A 15,152-nucleotide genomic window follows, 5' to 3' on the forward strand; every position below is an offset into this window, starting at 1 on the left:
AAGGCTGTATGGGATGTCGTTTAATGTACATATTTGCATATTCCAGCACATATTTATTTTAAAAAAAAACAAGATATAAATATACAAAGTATTTAAACAACATATTCAGTGCACTTTATGTATAATTATCCATATTGCAAAAGACAAACAGAAACTAAATAAATATCTCTATGGTAATGTTCCAGCATATATGACAATAAAAAACACGCAAAAATTACACACAACTGATATCTGTCACATACAAGTAAAAAACATTCGAATTTTTCAGATGTGTTTATACTGAATATATGATTGTATGTTGTTGTTTCTGCGGCATTGACAGCTTTCCGAATGTGTGGCGGATCAAAGTGTGACACGGTGGAGTCTTATGGAAACTAGTTAACACTGTAATATAATTCAAATTTGAATTCATGACATAGTGCTACAACAGGCTACTGCTTCTTTGAAACACTGGTGTACAATACAATCTGAACCACATGCTGGAGTGCTCCGACACAGCTGAGAGTCTCAGCAGGGAAAACCAGTGACGAAGTCCTGACGCCCTCCGCCATTTTAGTCCCAGACCGTTGGTTAAAAGAAGGATGGTTCATCCACGTCCTCATACCCAAACAGTTGTGGTGTTCTCTGGAGGTTTTTCCTACAGTAAACAACGGCAACATCATGATTCGTTTGCAACGATCTAAGCAAATAAAAGTATATTGTACATTTGTGAAAATGTCTGCTTTCTATCTTACCCTCTGCTGCTGAATATACATCACAGCGTCGTGAACGGTGACGAAAATATGTTGAGGATTCATGTGGTTCATTAGACCGCTGGATGTTAGGATCTTTAAGACACTCTCTAAAAGGAACAGAAATCCCCGATCAACGCTCAATCATGTCATGCAGGTGAAGTTTGACAAATGTATTCTGTGTATAAATATCACCCTTACCATTGCAGTTGGCCAAATACACATGTACTCCAACCTTCTGGCATTCGGTGCACATCTGCAAAGGCAACCAATCGTGTAGACACAGTGAAAAAAAGTGATGGAGAAAAGCCTATACAGTGAAGTTGACACCATGTCGTGCTCTATCCGCCTCACCTGTGTGAAGAGTCTTGCTCCAGCAACATCAACGAATATCACGCTGCTGCAATCGATTAACACTGCCTGGACGTCACTCTCCGGCGTTTCTGCAGGACAAAACATAAATTCTAGCTTTCCTTGAAATTATCTGCAGCACAGGAGCAATCACAAGAAAATACAGCTGATCGAAGAAAAATGCAGAATTAGAAATGTGTGTATATACAGTGACCGTATTTATTTAGTTTCATTATTACTAACCTGATTTAAAGAAGTCGTTTTCTGAGGAAAATGATGTGTTCGCGATGCCTCTTTCCTGTGGAGGAGGAGGGAGAACAATAAGACATTTTTAATTCAATTACATTTCACAGTGTGTTTGGCCTGAGCTCTGGCAGTGATTACAGTAGCGTACCACGGTGTTGATGGCCTCTCTCTCCCGTTTCTCCAGGGCTTTCTTGGCCTTCTCCCAGCTGCGGATCTTCTCTGGCGTCAGGCCCAGCAACCTGCTCATCTCCTCCCTGAAGAAGCTACGGTTGCCATAGTAAATCGGCCCGTTGTAAGTGAGGATCTTCACTCCAGGCACCTCGTAGCACTGCAAAGAAACCAGCACGATCTCATGATCTACTTTCAAGATCTGCCCTGCATTCCCTCTGAAATTATGAACATCACATTTTGGTTGAATAAGAAATAAGAAATTCATGGGGCCCTCCAAAATTACAGTAAATGTTCGCAAACTGTCTTGAAGTGGAGGGTTTACTTGCTCATACTGGAGCAGCAGGAGTATCTTCTCACCTTGCTGTGTTTCTCCAGAGGTCTGTAAATTTCTGTGTTGCTGGCTCGGCCAAGAACTGAACAACCAGCCCTGTGGAATCATGGGTAACACATTGTGAAACGTGATCTACTTAGACTGACAGACATGAAGTGGTGTGTCTCTACAAAAAAATTAAGATAAATGTCCTTTACTAGAGGAGGACTTGCATCCTTGTCCCTGTGGGGTTTTAATGTCTCAATAGCAGATGCAGAGGAGTGTGCTGTCAGTTAAGGTCTCATGTCTCTTAGATATACACCAGTTTGGCAAAGGTACTAGCTGGGCTGTAACTTAATATTGACATTGTGCAGAGGGAATGGAACTGTACCTTTGTGTGCGACAGATGACAGTCATCATGGAGAAAACCACTCCGATGGCTAAACCAAGATCCACGTTTAGCACCACGACAGACAGCCATGTTACCAGCCAGACCATCTGCACGAAGACAGGACCGATAAAACATATCGTCACGTCAGGTTATAATAATTGCAAAAACAGCCGTCAGGGTGAAAAGAGGAGGATTGAAGGTGATTTATCTGATGTGCTTCCTGTGCTCATTGTCCCATAGCTGATTGATGTGTTTTCTCATTTACTAGAGTGGCATTTATTTCTAATAGCCTTGCAACTGTTTGGCAGTTACTGTTTGAATATACAGTGCATGCATCATCAGTTTGTGACCAGACTGCTCAGCTGATGCAAACTGTATAAAAACGGTGTAAATTCTATTAAATATTCCAGCTAAATTACCAGCAAATAGAATTTTTTCAAATTCAGTGAAGTTGATTTTCATGTGGCCGTCTGCCATTTTACAACTACGAATAACAGAGGGGAAAAGCTGCTGAAAGAAATATTGTTTCACTATAGATAGCATGAATTAAATACAGCTTTTTTTTTTTAAACTTGAACAGGATAACTAGATGATCTAGTATGTCAAGTTCGTATAAAAACCCAATAAACTGTGCCTTATGGATCAGTTGTTGACCAACTGCTTATTAGGGAGCTTATTAACCATCTTGCCTCCACTCTCTTGTGTTTTACTCCTATATGTGGACCACATGGCAGAAAACACTCATGTCTCTCTTGTAGTGCTGATAAATGGCCTTACGAAATCCATCTTGCTGATCCTCCACAGCTCAGGTAAGTCCTGGAACTGCAGAAACATCTGCCTGAGGCTGGTGACGTTGATGCATGCCAAGACTGCCTGAGCACAGAGAGATAAAGGATGTGGTGAGTGAACGTTCCCCCACTTGTCCTCTGTCCCATGTTTGTTAGAGACACAAACACATAAAATGCACCTTGGGTAGGAAGTAGAACAGAGGCCCAATCAGCAGCAGGACAATCAGAACGACCAGACTGGTGAACAGGCCGGAGAGCTGCAGGAAAACACACACACACACACACACACACACACACACACACACACACACACACACACACACACACACACACACACACACACACACACACACACGTATGAATATCTCAGTGTGACTATAAGCTTTGCTCCTCATTAGCTGCATTTTCTTTTGCAAAATAAAAGTTTGATTAATGAGCAATTTAAAAAAAAAATTAATACAAATTTAATATTAAGGTTTATATAATTTCAAGTGGACATTAAACTGTTTTATAGCTTATAAATATAAGGTACACTCAGATATTGATAATGATCGAACAATGAGCTATAGATGGGAAATCAGCATTTGTATTTCTCCATTTAGTGTTAAGATGAATTTGCTGATCACAATTAAATGTATAGGATTAATTGCTGCTGTGTCTATAGCGTCAGGTGATACAAGCATTTAAATATATTGTCTGTCCTTACTTTAAATGATCTTTCAATTGGTTTGGAACAACCGGGACATTCACATGACAGAATAATATGCACAGAAGCTACTGTAAATCATGTGCACTACCTGTGTGTATCCTCCAGCGCTCTCCAGAATGTTAGTGGTGGCCAGAGTGGCCGAGCTGGGGAAGCAGGTGAAAAACGAGGACACCGTGTTTGAGATGCCGTGAGCCAGCAGCTCCTGAAACCAAACACAGGTGCAACACAGAGAGTTAGCAGATTGCTGAGATTTCAACCAGCAGCTGTTTCTTCCCTTTCTCACACTTTACCTGGTTGGGTTGGATGGAGTATCCATGTTTATCAGCATAAATCATGGCCAGTGAAACCGACACGGCGTAACCAACAAATGTTATGGCTATTGTGTCTCCAGCAATATCAGGTAAAGTCTTTAAGGCAGGCATCCGTGGCTGTGGAAATCTGAGGATGAGAGAAACCAAAATCATTTAAAAGGTTAGTATTTCCTTATTTAATATCTCCTTATACATAATGCACAAATACAATACATCCTCATGCAATTAGTTTTGCAATAATATTCTGTCTGTGGTGAAAAGTGTATATTATGTACATATCCTCTGTTTTTTTATTCAATTTATTTTATTTTATTTCCTATTTTATTCCATTTCATACTTTCACATGTTTTCTTGTCTACTTCATATTCATTATCTGCTGCTGTAACAAGTGAATTTCACCCTTATCTTATCTTATCTTATCTTATCTGATAGTAGTTTAGTATTTTACAAATTGTAAATAAAAAACGTACCCAGCTGGGATGTGACCAACTATTTCGATGTTGTAAGATGAGTCCAGTGAGGAGGCGTAGGCCACAGCTGTAGCAACAATCACCTGAAGAGTGAAGAATAAAAACCTTATAATGTCTTCCTTGCATAGTGAATATCATCTACACATTCATACAGCCACTTGACCAACCGTGAGGATCTCCACAGGAATGGGTGTGCGCAGGCGGTGCCGGTAACGCATGTTGATCTCCTTAACTGGGATCAGGACGGCCAAACACACCATGGAGATGAGCAGCTCCGCCATGTTGGTGTGAGGCAGGTTCTCCATCACTGACGCTAACGTCTGAACACACAAGTTTGTGAGCTGTGAGAAAAACAGACCGCATGTTGGATCAGAGCATCGGGGCCTCGTTGTGAAGCGCTGCTTACCTTGAAGAGGGAGAAGGTCCCGGTGTGGCGAGGGAGCCGCAGGCCCAACATGCTTTGCAGCTGGGAGATGGTGACATGGAAGGCAGCAGCACTGGTGAAAGCCTTAACGATTGGCTCTGACAGATAGGTGGACAGGAAGCCCAGCTGAAGCCCACACATGCAGAGCTGTGACACAAGACATCAACGAAGCATCGTGAGCTGTGTCGGAGTGTGACTGTCTTTACAAACAGATAAATCTGACGTTCCCATTTGTATTATTATTTCATTTTGTGACTTCTGGACTTTGTGCGTCTGCCTTTACCATGATAATCCCTGAGAGGAGTGCTACGGCCGAGGCAACTCCGATCCTCTGGGCCTCGAAGTCAGACGCCTCAGACGAACTGGAGTTCAGTCCCAGAGGACTGGGAACCAGCTGCTCCACCACGGAGCCAGTCATCAGACTCACCACAGCAAAGGTACCTGAGAAAGGATCCATCATCTCAGTACCAGGGGGCTGACAGTCGGATTTCCAAATGCATGCATGAGATAATGTTTGTACATAAGGCAAAGCCATCACATAAGATTCTGTGTAAAACAATGTTTTTTATAAAGTAAACAACAGACGTTATGTGGGCATGAGTTATACCTGTAGACACATGGCGACCTGTGCCAAAAAACATATAGATGATCACAGGGAAGAAGGAGGTGTAGAGGCCGAATATTGGTGCCACTGACGTGAGTAAAGCAAATGCCATGCCTGTTCAGTGAGGGACATTTAAAAGAATAGTTAACAATAAACAAACAAATGATTCACTTCATCAATGTTCATAACTTCAATCTGTTAATTGGAGACAGGACAATAAATGAAGAAAAGAGAAAGCTTTTAAGTATTTATCTTCACTGTTAATGTTAATTTTATGGTCATAGTTGTACTTCATTACATATATTTCATTTCTATATGTGAAGTCCAGTTACAATGTATATATTCTGCTCACATTCTATTCTATTCTATATAGATTTTTATATTTCCTTTTGTTTATATTTGCATGTTTACTTATTTATTACGTTTGATCTTTACTCATGCAACACAAGAAATGTCCACATTGTGGGATTATAAAGGGATCTTACATATTGTTGTGATTATTATGATTATTATTATTATGATCATCACTATTGGTAATCTATTATTAATAATTATCATAATAACTATACAATATTTGCTAAATTGATTCCGAAATTAAATCGTTTTACAATTATACAGTAACACAATATTTTGATGATATTTAATTTAGTAACTCATTAATTAATTATTTACTGAATTCATTGATTTTTCAATGCTGTATGTAGTGGTTGACTCACCCTGCGGGATGTGAAGAATCCCCACAGTCAGTCCGGCCACAGTATCTCCTAAGATCCACTTCCTGAGCCTGTAGGTCGGCAGCCACCTGAATATGGGGACTCTCTCCCTCAGCAGGTGGAGCCAGGCCCGCCTCGAGCACCTGCACCTGTCGGCCAGCTTCTCCCGGAGCCGCATGCTTCCCCCCGCGCTGTCCTCGGAGCCGTAGGCCTGCTGGAAGCGGTCCTCCGTGTAGATGTTCCTGTACACGGCCACCGACGCGCTCATCGTGTCCCTGCTGAGGTGGAGACTCATGCTGTGGAGTCAGTGGAGTCTGTGATTATACATATATAGCAAACTCAGCCGTGACCTCAGGATCCATTGTGTTTTCCTGTCAGACCCTCAGCAGCCAATGACGTGGCTCGGAGCTTTAACTTTCTTTTTTTTTTGTTACAGTGTTGAACAACTTTTTTTTCTCCACATCTTGGTCCTGCCTCACAACATCAAGGTGTGCTGGCCCTTTTTTTTGTACTATGAATCCTCTGGGTCCTACTGCTAAGAGTGTTTTTGTTTTTTTCAGAAAGTAAAACTGCAGACCCTTCAGACACACAATCTGCTTTTCCTACACTCACACCCCCTCCTCCACCAACACACACCATCCTTTGCCCTGCACACACCCCTGTCCTCCCTTATCTCCAGCCTCCTGAGAGCTGTGCGGGAGGTACAAGCTCAGAAGAGGCACAGTTGACTTACACAATGTAAAGCACTGTGAAACGCCCACAGGGATCAAAGTGATATTGTTGCTGGAGATGAGGTGTAACCTCAAACCACAGGTCTGTTAGCAAGGAGTTCATTTCCGAGAAGGATGGATGTCTGTAATGGGTAGGGGAGTTTAAACTGTGGGGCCGTAAGAAAAAGGGGTCCGGTACCCGTGAGGCCACCTGTGAAACCCAATCACACATGGCAGCCTGGTTCATGGATCAAACTGCACATTGACTCTGATCACAGATCTCGTGGGATGAGTGAGATGTTGTTCTTTGTCTTGCAGGAGCGAATACAAAGGAGCTTTGGATGATTATAATATAAAATAGATCAATCTGGATCTATGTGTTTACTGCTATTAATATAATGTTTATAAAATGTATCTAGAAATCACCATTAGATCTGATCAAAATAGAGATGTTCTCATATGTTTGAGTGAGCATGAGGCAGAGGGTAATTGGGAAACAAAGAAAATGGAGAATTTATTTTTGATTTATGACCTGATATTGGTTCTTTGAATGAACCTCTCCCATCTCATGAGTGACCCTCCCCGTCCCATGAAGCTACGTGAGGCAGTGCAGGCAATGCCACCATTTCCTATTGTTGCGCAGGACAACACCCAAGGATTTGAGCTTGAATGGGCCGAGACCTTGGGCAGAAGGATGGAACGTTTGAAGCTCGAAATACAAAATAAACCTCGCTACACATCAAACAAAGATGACGTAGCATTGGATTGCACAATTGTATCTGTTAAGATGTTTAACCTTTGTTGTAATTCAAGGATACAGTGTATTTTACTGGCATCGTCAACTTCACTCCACACAGTGACAATGTGAAGTATATAAAACGAATAATATGGCCTAAAACTTTATATTTATACTTAAACTGGAAATATTCTCCTTGAGGCTACACATATAGGAGAATATGCATTGATGTCACATTGAAGTCAACTGGTTAGATAAACAGGTCCACACAGCGTGCTGCTGACATTTAGGAGGTGTGCATGTCAGCTCCTACGCAGCCTTCTGCGACCTATGGTTACCCATGATACCCTTCTCTGCATAGACTGGACTGTGTATAAATATGAACGACACGTCTCTACGAACAATGCATTCATGTACATTTGGGGCCAGAGGGGATGGAGCCCAGGTAGTGAGGTCGCACCGATACACATACTCGACCAATCACGGGTCAGTCTCAGCTGTGAGTCATGATGTTTTTATAGCACCCAATAACTAATCTTAAACTTACTGGAAAACATGAACTTGAACATACATCAGAGTGATATGAACTTCCTAAAAATGACGGAAACCATCTTTCAGAAAAATATATTTGATGAGTATTTTGACTTTTTTTCATTCTATCCATGTCCCAGCCATTAACACGGTGGAGCCGGGATCTATATTTCAGCCAGATACTTAAAAGAGCTAAAAATTAATGGATATGAACTCATCATTTAGATTTTTGTCACTTTCTCAGTGCAGATGAAGTCATAATTAGCAATGGAGGTTTAGTAATCAGCGACAATAGGAGACAGGTCAAACGATTAAAATCGTGATAAACGTCTCAATTTCTTTCTAATGACGAGTCTTGATTCTAAATGTAACAAATTTCCCTCCATACTGTTGTGTTTCCATGCAGGAGAAAACATTGCTGACGATGTATATGAAGCCAAACAGTTAATAGGTGAAAGGTCCAGGGTGAGATTTGCCCGACCTCTAATAAGCTAAATGAAATAAACAGGCACGCGGCATTGTTTTTGTTCCAGTGTCATATTCCTAGAATTTCTGTGTCTCTGGTGGAGAGGAGACACAGTGATATAAGGAATTTCCTTTAAATGCCAGGAATGTGTTGCCATTGTGTTGATCAGCTCCTGAGGATTTATGAACATACCGACGGCCTGGTGTGTCTGCGGGCTGTTTAAACAAGATATTAATCAGTGGTAAAAGGAACAATGTGCTGAATGGAAAAGGATATGGAGTGTTAACCCCGAACCAGACACGAAAACCCTTCTGCCCCATCAAAACACGGGCAGCACTTTATGAATTTCAAACAATGACAATGTGAATACCTGAGTGGCACAACAAGACACAAAGTACACAGGCTGAGCCATTCATACAGCGCAGCGTGCATTCAATTAGCCCAGCAGCACCAACAAACAGGGTCTCAACACCTTTTTCGTGTGCACAAGATGTGTCAAGTGATACCACCTGTTTTTTTTCACACAAACATGCATGTTTTAAATGTGAAGTCACAGGTTGTAATGGCTGAAGTCAGATGAAAAGGAACAATCATCTGTTACTCTGTGGTATGTGTTTCCATTTGTGTTTCGTGGCGTGTTGTCGCGCTTTGTCGACAACTCTAGTTGTGTTTCGCCGCGTAAACCTAGTGATCCCGCTTTGCTTGTTGCATTAGCATTAATCAAATTATAAAAATATCTCTCCCGCCCTGTCTCCTTCATGCTGAGTGTGTGTCGTGATCTTACAGGGTCTTTGTTTTACTCTGGACCAGGGAGAGGCTCCAGTCATTTTTGTGGCCTATAGTTCCTGCTATTGTTCTTTATCTGCTTTATGGGATGCTTGTCCCGACCCCCCACAGCACGCTGCTTTGGAAATGACCTTGTCTATGAGGCTGGCTGCTGGCAGCCAACCCTCTCCTTGTATCCCTGTCTCCTTACCTCTCCCATCCCTTTCCGCCCGGTGCTCGTCTCCATCCATTAGAGCCTGTCCAGACCAGTTTACATTGTTTGACTTCATGAGTCGTGCCTCGGTGCAGAATTCTTCCTGTCGGTTCGAGAAGTCGTTGTGATTTGTCACTCACACCATACAAAGTTTCTGCTGGGGTTAAGAGCCGAGCACAACCCAGGAATTTGTCATTCGGGTTTGTATGTTTAACGAGATGAAAAGAATTATGTTGAGTGCACGAAAGTGTATTTTTTTACAGTGTCCTGTCAAGCACCATTATTTAGGCAATACAATGATCACACAATTCTTGCATTCTTTAACTTTTTATTCCTCTGCTAATACTTCTCTTTTTAACTGTGCCTGAAATAACAACACACTATAATCTAAATCGCTTTAGTCAAAGCTCTGTGGAGAATCTCCCTCCCATTATGTTAATATTGTTAATTCTCATACATTTGTTAAGTGTCACAGTTTCTCAATTCTCTCATATTCTCCAGCTGTGCTTTTAACTGTGCGTGAGTCCAGTAGGAGTGAGCCGCTGATTTTCCTCTCATTCTTGATGAACGCCTCCTGACCTCCACCACACCTACACTGGTCATGGCCATTTATCAACCATCTGGGTCATGCATCTCCTGGGCGGGTGAGGCAGCACACGCCTACATCAACAGGCTCCCCAAGGAACTGTGCTGACGCGTCCTCTCACAATTCCTCCACAATTAAGTTTTATGTTCTCATTGAGGCTACAACAAAGATGATGAGGACTTGACGACACAAACCGTTTTAATCTGGGTTGAGTGTGTAATCAAAATGCTGTTTCCATTTAAATGAGGTGTGGATATGTTACTGGTTACTGGTGAGGGGCCTATAATGTCACATTACTCTGCAATGGATATGCCGGGTATCCACACTACTCCAAAGTTTTAGAGCTGCTGGACTTTGAAACTCCGGCACAGCGTTTTTGTTTGGATGGGCAGAAACGAAGATGTTTAGAAACAATAATGTAGAGACTTACAACCGCCTGCCGATTGGGTCTTTTCGGTCGCAGCATTTGCTGATTCGTCAGACTCCTATCACATGACCCCCCCCTTCTGGAAGAAAAAAAACAGCATCAGCCTCGGCTACCATGTGTGGACAACATCAGTTACAAGCATTCCTGAGCCTGTTTTCGAGCAATCTGCGACAATTCCCGTTCCTGTGTTTGATGCGCTTGCCTTCCTGTTAACGTTGGCACTTCATACCTAATGTATATGAGTGGTCCCATAATATGCGTTTTCAGGCTTGCTAGTAGGATGTGATTAAAACTGATACGGAGCCGAAAACACTCATGTGGAACCATAGTAGAGCTGATGTACCCTCAAGACTGGGATCTCCTCTGCTCTTCCATGGCCGATCGCACCAAATTAGAGGATATGCAGCATGTCTGTCAACTGGAGAGAACAAAAGGTGAGACCTGGTTCCCATCTGACATTTCTTTATCTCAGCCACTGTCCAGATGTTGTGCCATAGATGAAAAAACAACACTCTCCAATTGTGTCTCATCTGGAGTATTTCTGTCTGACTGTTGTGCTTGTTGCTGACTCTCAGCACAGACTGTCCCCTCTCACAATAAGTGCCGGATTGTGGACTCACACTTAACTTAAAATCTGCCTTCAAGCACAACAGCACTTTCAGAGTAATATTAGCATAATTTACTGAATTATAACAGCTGATAATAAATAAGTTACATTTACTAAACCATGCAGGGGAGTGAGTTTGACCGATAGAGGCCCCTTGGTTGACTGGAAAGACTGGTTGTAGGATGTTTCCCTTCCTAGCCCACGCCAAAGCATTGTCCAGCTCAAGTACACAGCGGCGACACAGCCTTGAACCACATTGTCAGCATTCACATTCACATTGTCTGCTTCACCTCCATACTTCTGTCAACACTAGATTCACTTTCAGCTGTAGAGCGTTTACAGCGTTTTAACCCAAACGGTGAAACATTTCCCTAGTTTGTCATTCAAAGCTTCAGGCAACACCCTATACTTTGATTTGTTTTATAACTGGTGTATGTAGGCTAGAGAATAATAAGTAGCTCGTATTCAGTACACATAAAATAATGGGTTTGAAAATAAAGAAAGATCTCCATGTTAAAATGGAGGGTTGAAACGTTCTGACTTTATTCATCCATCCATCCATCCATCCATCCATTATCTATACCGCTGATGCTTTTGAGGATCACAAGGGGAGTCGGACCAATCCTTGCTGACATTGAGCGAGAGAATTTGCGCATGTTACTTCAAAATACTCTCGGACAACCAGATATTCAGCCACAGCACTGGGGGTTGAAGCAAATGAGATTTTGCGCTGATCCACCGTAGTGACTCTAGGAGACTTTGCCTTGTGCGTGAGACTGCGATGGAGTGGGTCCTTGAGAGTCAGCGGTGCAGCGAGGCTCACCTCACTCTGGGTTCACAGCAGGCGGGTTGTGCTCACTGCCCTTCAGTGTTGACTCAACAGTTTTCAGCAGTTTGATTGGTGTGCACCACAGCAAAAAAAAAAAAGATATGATTCTGGTTTTACTCCAATGCAGTGGAAGCGTGGAATTTAATTTATGGTGCTCAAAGCATTGCTGGTTCTCAATATGGTGCTCGATCCACTGACCTCCTCATCCCCCAGTCACTGCTCATACTGTCTGTTTTATTTTTTAGACAACCGTTTCGCTTGACCCCTCCCCTAAAGAGTGTTGGTCCAATCAGAACTTAGCAACTGTAACCCAGCTCATATGTGCAAGTTATGAGTGCCATAATGAAAAAGTAGCCAAATCTGCCTTTAATTTTCTCAGAAATTCTACAGTAAAATCTTTTGAAACCTGACATACTGACAGTAGGGGTCGCCATGAACAACAGTGTGGTGAATATCTGTGTCACCTCTAAAGGATTTTAAAATATTTATATTTATATATGAGCAGGTTATGAATGCCATAATGGAAAAGTAGCCAAATTTTCTCCACAGGCAGTGATAGGCCCACATGGTGCACAAAAAGATTGGAGTGTCTGTGTATCAGGCTCAGCTCCACCGGTCCCTGGCAAAAAACTCACAGTGCAACAAAAGCACCATGTTCTTCCAGCTGCTGGACGGGAGCTGCAATCACCAGCACCACCCGTCTCTATGCGACTCCAGCTGCTTATTATTCACAGGCAAACTGTAGATTTCCTTCAAAGAGGTTATGTTTTCTTTAAGTTTGTTAGGGGGATAGGATTACACAGAAATACAAACGCCGTTCTCACGCGCAAAAAAAAATAATCTGCCAGTTAGATTGACACCTTCTGATGTCTTTTTGAAATGAAAGCTATAGTATCCAAATTGAAATCTGCCACCGTTGTTTGTTTGAAATAATGTACAAGTGTAACTAGCCTCGCTGAGTGTGGGTGAACAGATCCTAAAAATTTGAACTTCTCCATGAATGGTATAGTTTGCTTGCACACAACTTGATAGCTGTTTAAAATCGTCTTACTCTTCTATAAGATGTGCATAAGAGACTCTAATTGTTTGAGCATGTGTTACTCCAAATAGTTTTCCTGCAAAACACTTGAAAACCCCTTAATTAAATGAAAATGTGAGAAACAGATTTTCATGAGATGTCCAACATTTTTCATGAGATGTCCAAAATAAACAAAACATTGGTTTCCAATAGATTTTTGTAAGTAAAATATAATTAATTTTCAGTTGTAATCTGTTAACATAGTCTCCCAGGGCAGTAATGAAGAGGCTGATCACAGTAGGGGAGCGTGCTCAGTTGCAGTAGGGATCGTACCCATTTACAGTTTCTTATGTAACCCCTATTGCCAGTCAGTCATATTCCAACAGTGGATTTCCCTGACGTCAGCCTGCGAGTTGTGTGGATGTGGTCACAGGGCTGCTGCATCAGCAGACACCCTCTGCAGCACGTACCCGGCTGTAAGCACCAGGGTGGAGGGAAGGGAGACGTGGGCCCAGAGCTGTTAGAGCAGCCGCTGCCAGACGGCCTTCCTGCCACAACGTGCCATCACTCATGCACACACATCTGACGCCAGACCACAAAAATAAAACAAGGGCAAGGGCTATTGTATCACTCCACATTGGGCAAGAAGTCAGAACCAGTGCAAAAAACAAACATCTGATGAACTCTGGTGTTACATGCAGAGAAAGCAACCGAAACACTGTGCTGGGGAAAAAAGATCTCTTAGCCGAGGAGAGAGACGGTTTAAAGATGGATGCATCGTTTGGTGGAGTTTATTTTATATATTGTAGCTGATGGATCATCACCATGTGGTCATGTGAGCGTAACGTAAATAACACAGTGAAAACAAAAGTCACATAATCTACATGGCAGTGAACCATGTAGCAATCATCTCCTCAGAAATGAGTGTCTGATGTTTTGGATTTGTTTTTGTTATGCAAACACCTGAGCTGGGCCCAGATCAGCTTCAGTATATTATGATGTCATCTCTAGAGGCTTTAATTTTTAATTTGAATTTTTCCTCACCCTTCTCTCCTCTTCTCTCCTCTTCTCTTCTCTCCTCTTCTCTCCTCTCCCTCCTCTCCTCACCTCTCCTCTCCTCTCCTCTCCTCTCCTCTCCTCTCCTCTTCTCTTCTCTCCTCTTCTCTCCTCTCCCCTCCTCTCCTCTCCTCTCCTCTCCTCTCCTCTTCTCTCCTCTCTCCCTCCCTCTCATCTCTCTCCTCTCCCTCCCTCTCATCTCCTCTCCTTCCTCTCCCTCCTCTCCTCTCCTCTTCTGTCCTCTCCTCTCCTCTCCTCTCCTCTCCTCTCCTCTCCTCTCCTCTCGCCTCTCCATCACCTTTCCCTTGCTCCCACCCGTACTTATTCAGCATCAAAGGCCACCCGTGGCTCCGGCTGGGTGGCCACCAGCTTCTCATTTCCTCTCCTGCTCTCCAGCCATTCAGTAGTGGCGTGCTCCGTCAGGGCTGAGCGGACCCCAGGGAGTCCACCAGAAGCCTCCACTAGGCGCTCACCGCCGCTTCCTGCTCATTTAAGAGAGCCCTCAGAATGGAGCACCATTGTCCTGACTGTTATCTGATGGCCCCACTCAACAGGCAGACAAAGCCAAGGGCCTGGGGGCTCCCCCCACCTCGCTGGTTGTGATGAGACTCTCCCTGATTTATTTTTTCTTCTTTTTTTTGTTACACATGTAGAAGAAAGGAGTTCTGCAAACACCGATAGATGCATCAAAGCACTACACATTTTCTGGGCATTTAAAGAGAAATTATAACCAACTGGACCACACAGACCTGTTGAGAAAAGTGAATCGGTGCAGGTCAAAAGTATTATTAACATGTTATTAATAAAGTTGACTTTGACAACACACTGACAGTTGTGTAAATCAAGACAATGTTTGCACAAACAGATTTTAAATAGCAGCAAATTGTAACAATTCACCCATGCAACCAGACATGTCACATCAAACGAGGAAAGGGGTAAAACAGACAGATGTTAAATACATATGATTGAGTTTGTACATGTTTTTATT

General features: G+C 42.6%; 1 protein-coding gene across 2 annotated transcripts; it reads right to left on the bottom strand.

Annotated features, from left to right (window-relative positions):
- On the bottom strand, positions 1 to 6,877 carry slc26a10 (solute carrier family 26 member 10). 2 transcript variants are annotated; one of them, XR_004614490.1, is made up of 19 exons: positions 6,223 to 6,877; positions 5,510 to 5,620; positions 5,186 to 5,343; positions 4,885 to 5,049; positions 4,646 to 4,798; positions 4,479 to 4,561; positions 3,988 to 4,135; positions 3,786 to 3,899; positions 3,168 to 3,245; positions 2,978 to 3,073; positions 2,201 to 2,307; positions 1,857 to 1,926; positions 1,477 to 1,656; positions 1,326 to 1,380; positions 1,086 to 1,174; positions 933 to 987; positions 735 to 841; positions 515 to 637; positions 1 to 470 (listed from the first exon to the last, which is right to left on the bottom strand). XR_004614490.1 is itself a non-coding variant. In XM_034591242.1 (18 exons), the coding sequence occupies exons 1-18, from the start codon at positions 6,512 to 6,514 to the stop codon at positions 599 to 601; spliced, it is 2,100 nt and encodes a 699-aa protein (XP_034447133.1). In that variant the 5' UTR covers positions 6,515 to 6,877; the 3' UTR covers positions 1 to 598. The 2 variants fall into 2 exon arrangements, 1 of the variants encoding a protein (XP_034447133.1); XM_034591242.1 differs by having other exon boundaries at positions 1 to 637.
- Between the last annotated feature and the right edge of the window lie 8,275 nt (positions 6,878 to 15,152).

The sequence above is a fragment of the Hippoglossus hippoglossus genome, chromosome 7 (assembly GCF_009819705.1).
Source record: "Hippoglossus hippoglossus isolate fHipHip1 chromosome 7, fHipHip1.pri, whole genome shotgun sequence".
NCBI lineage: Eukaryota > Metazoa > Chordata > Actinopteri > Pleuronectiformes > Pleuronectidae > Hippoglossus > Hippoglossus hippoglossus.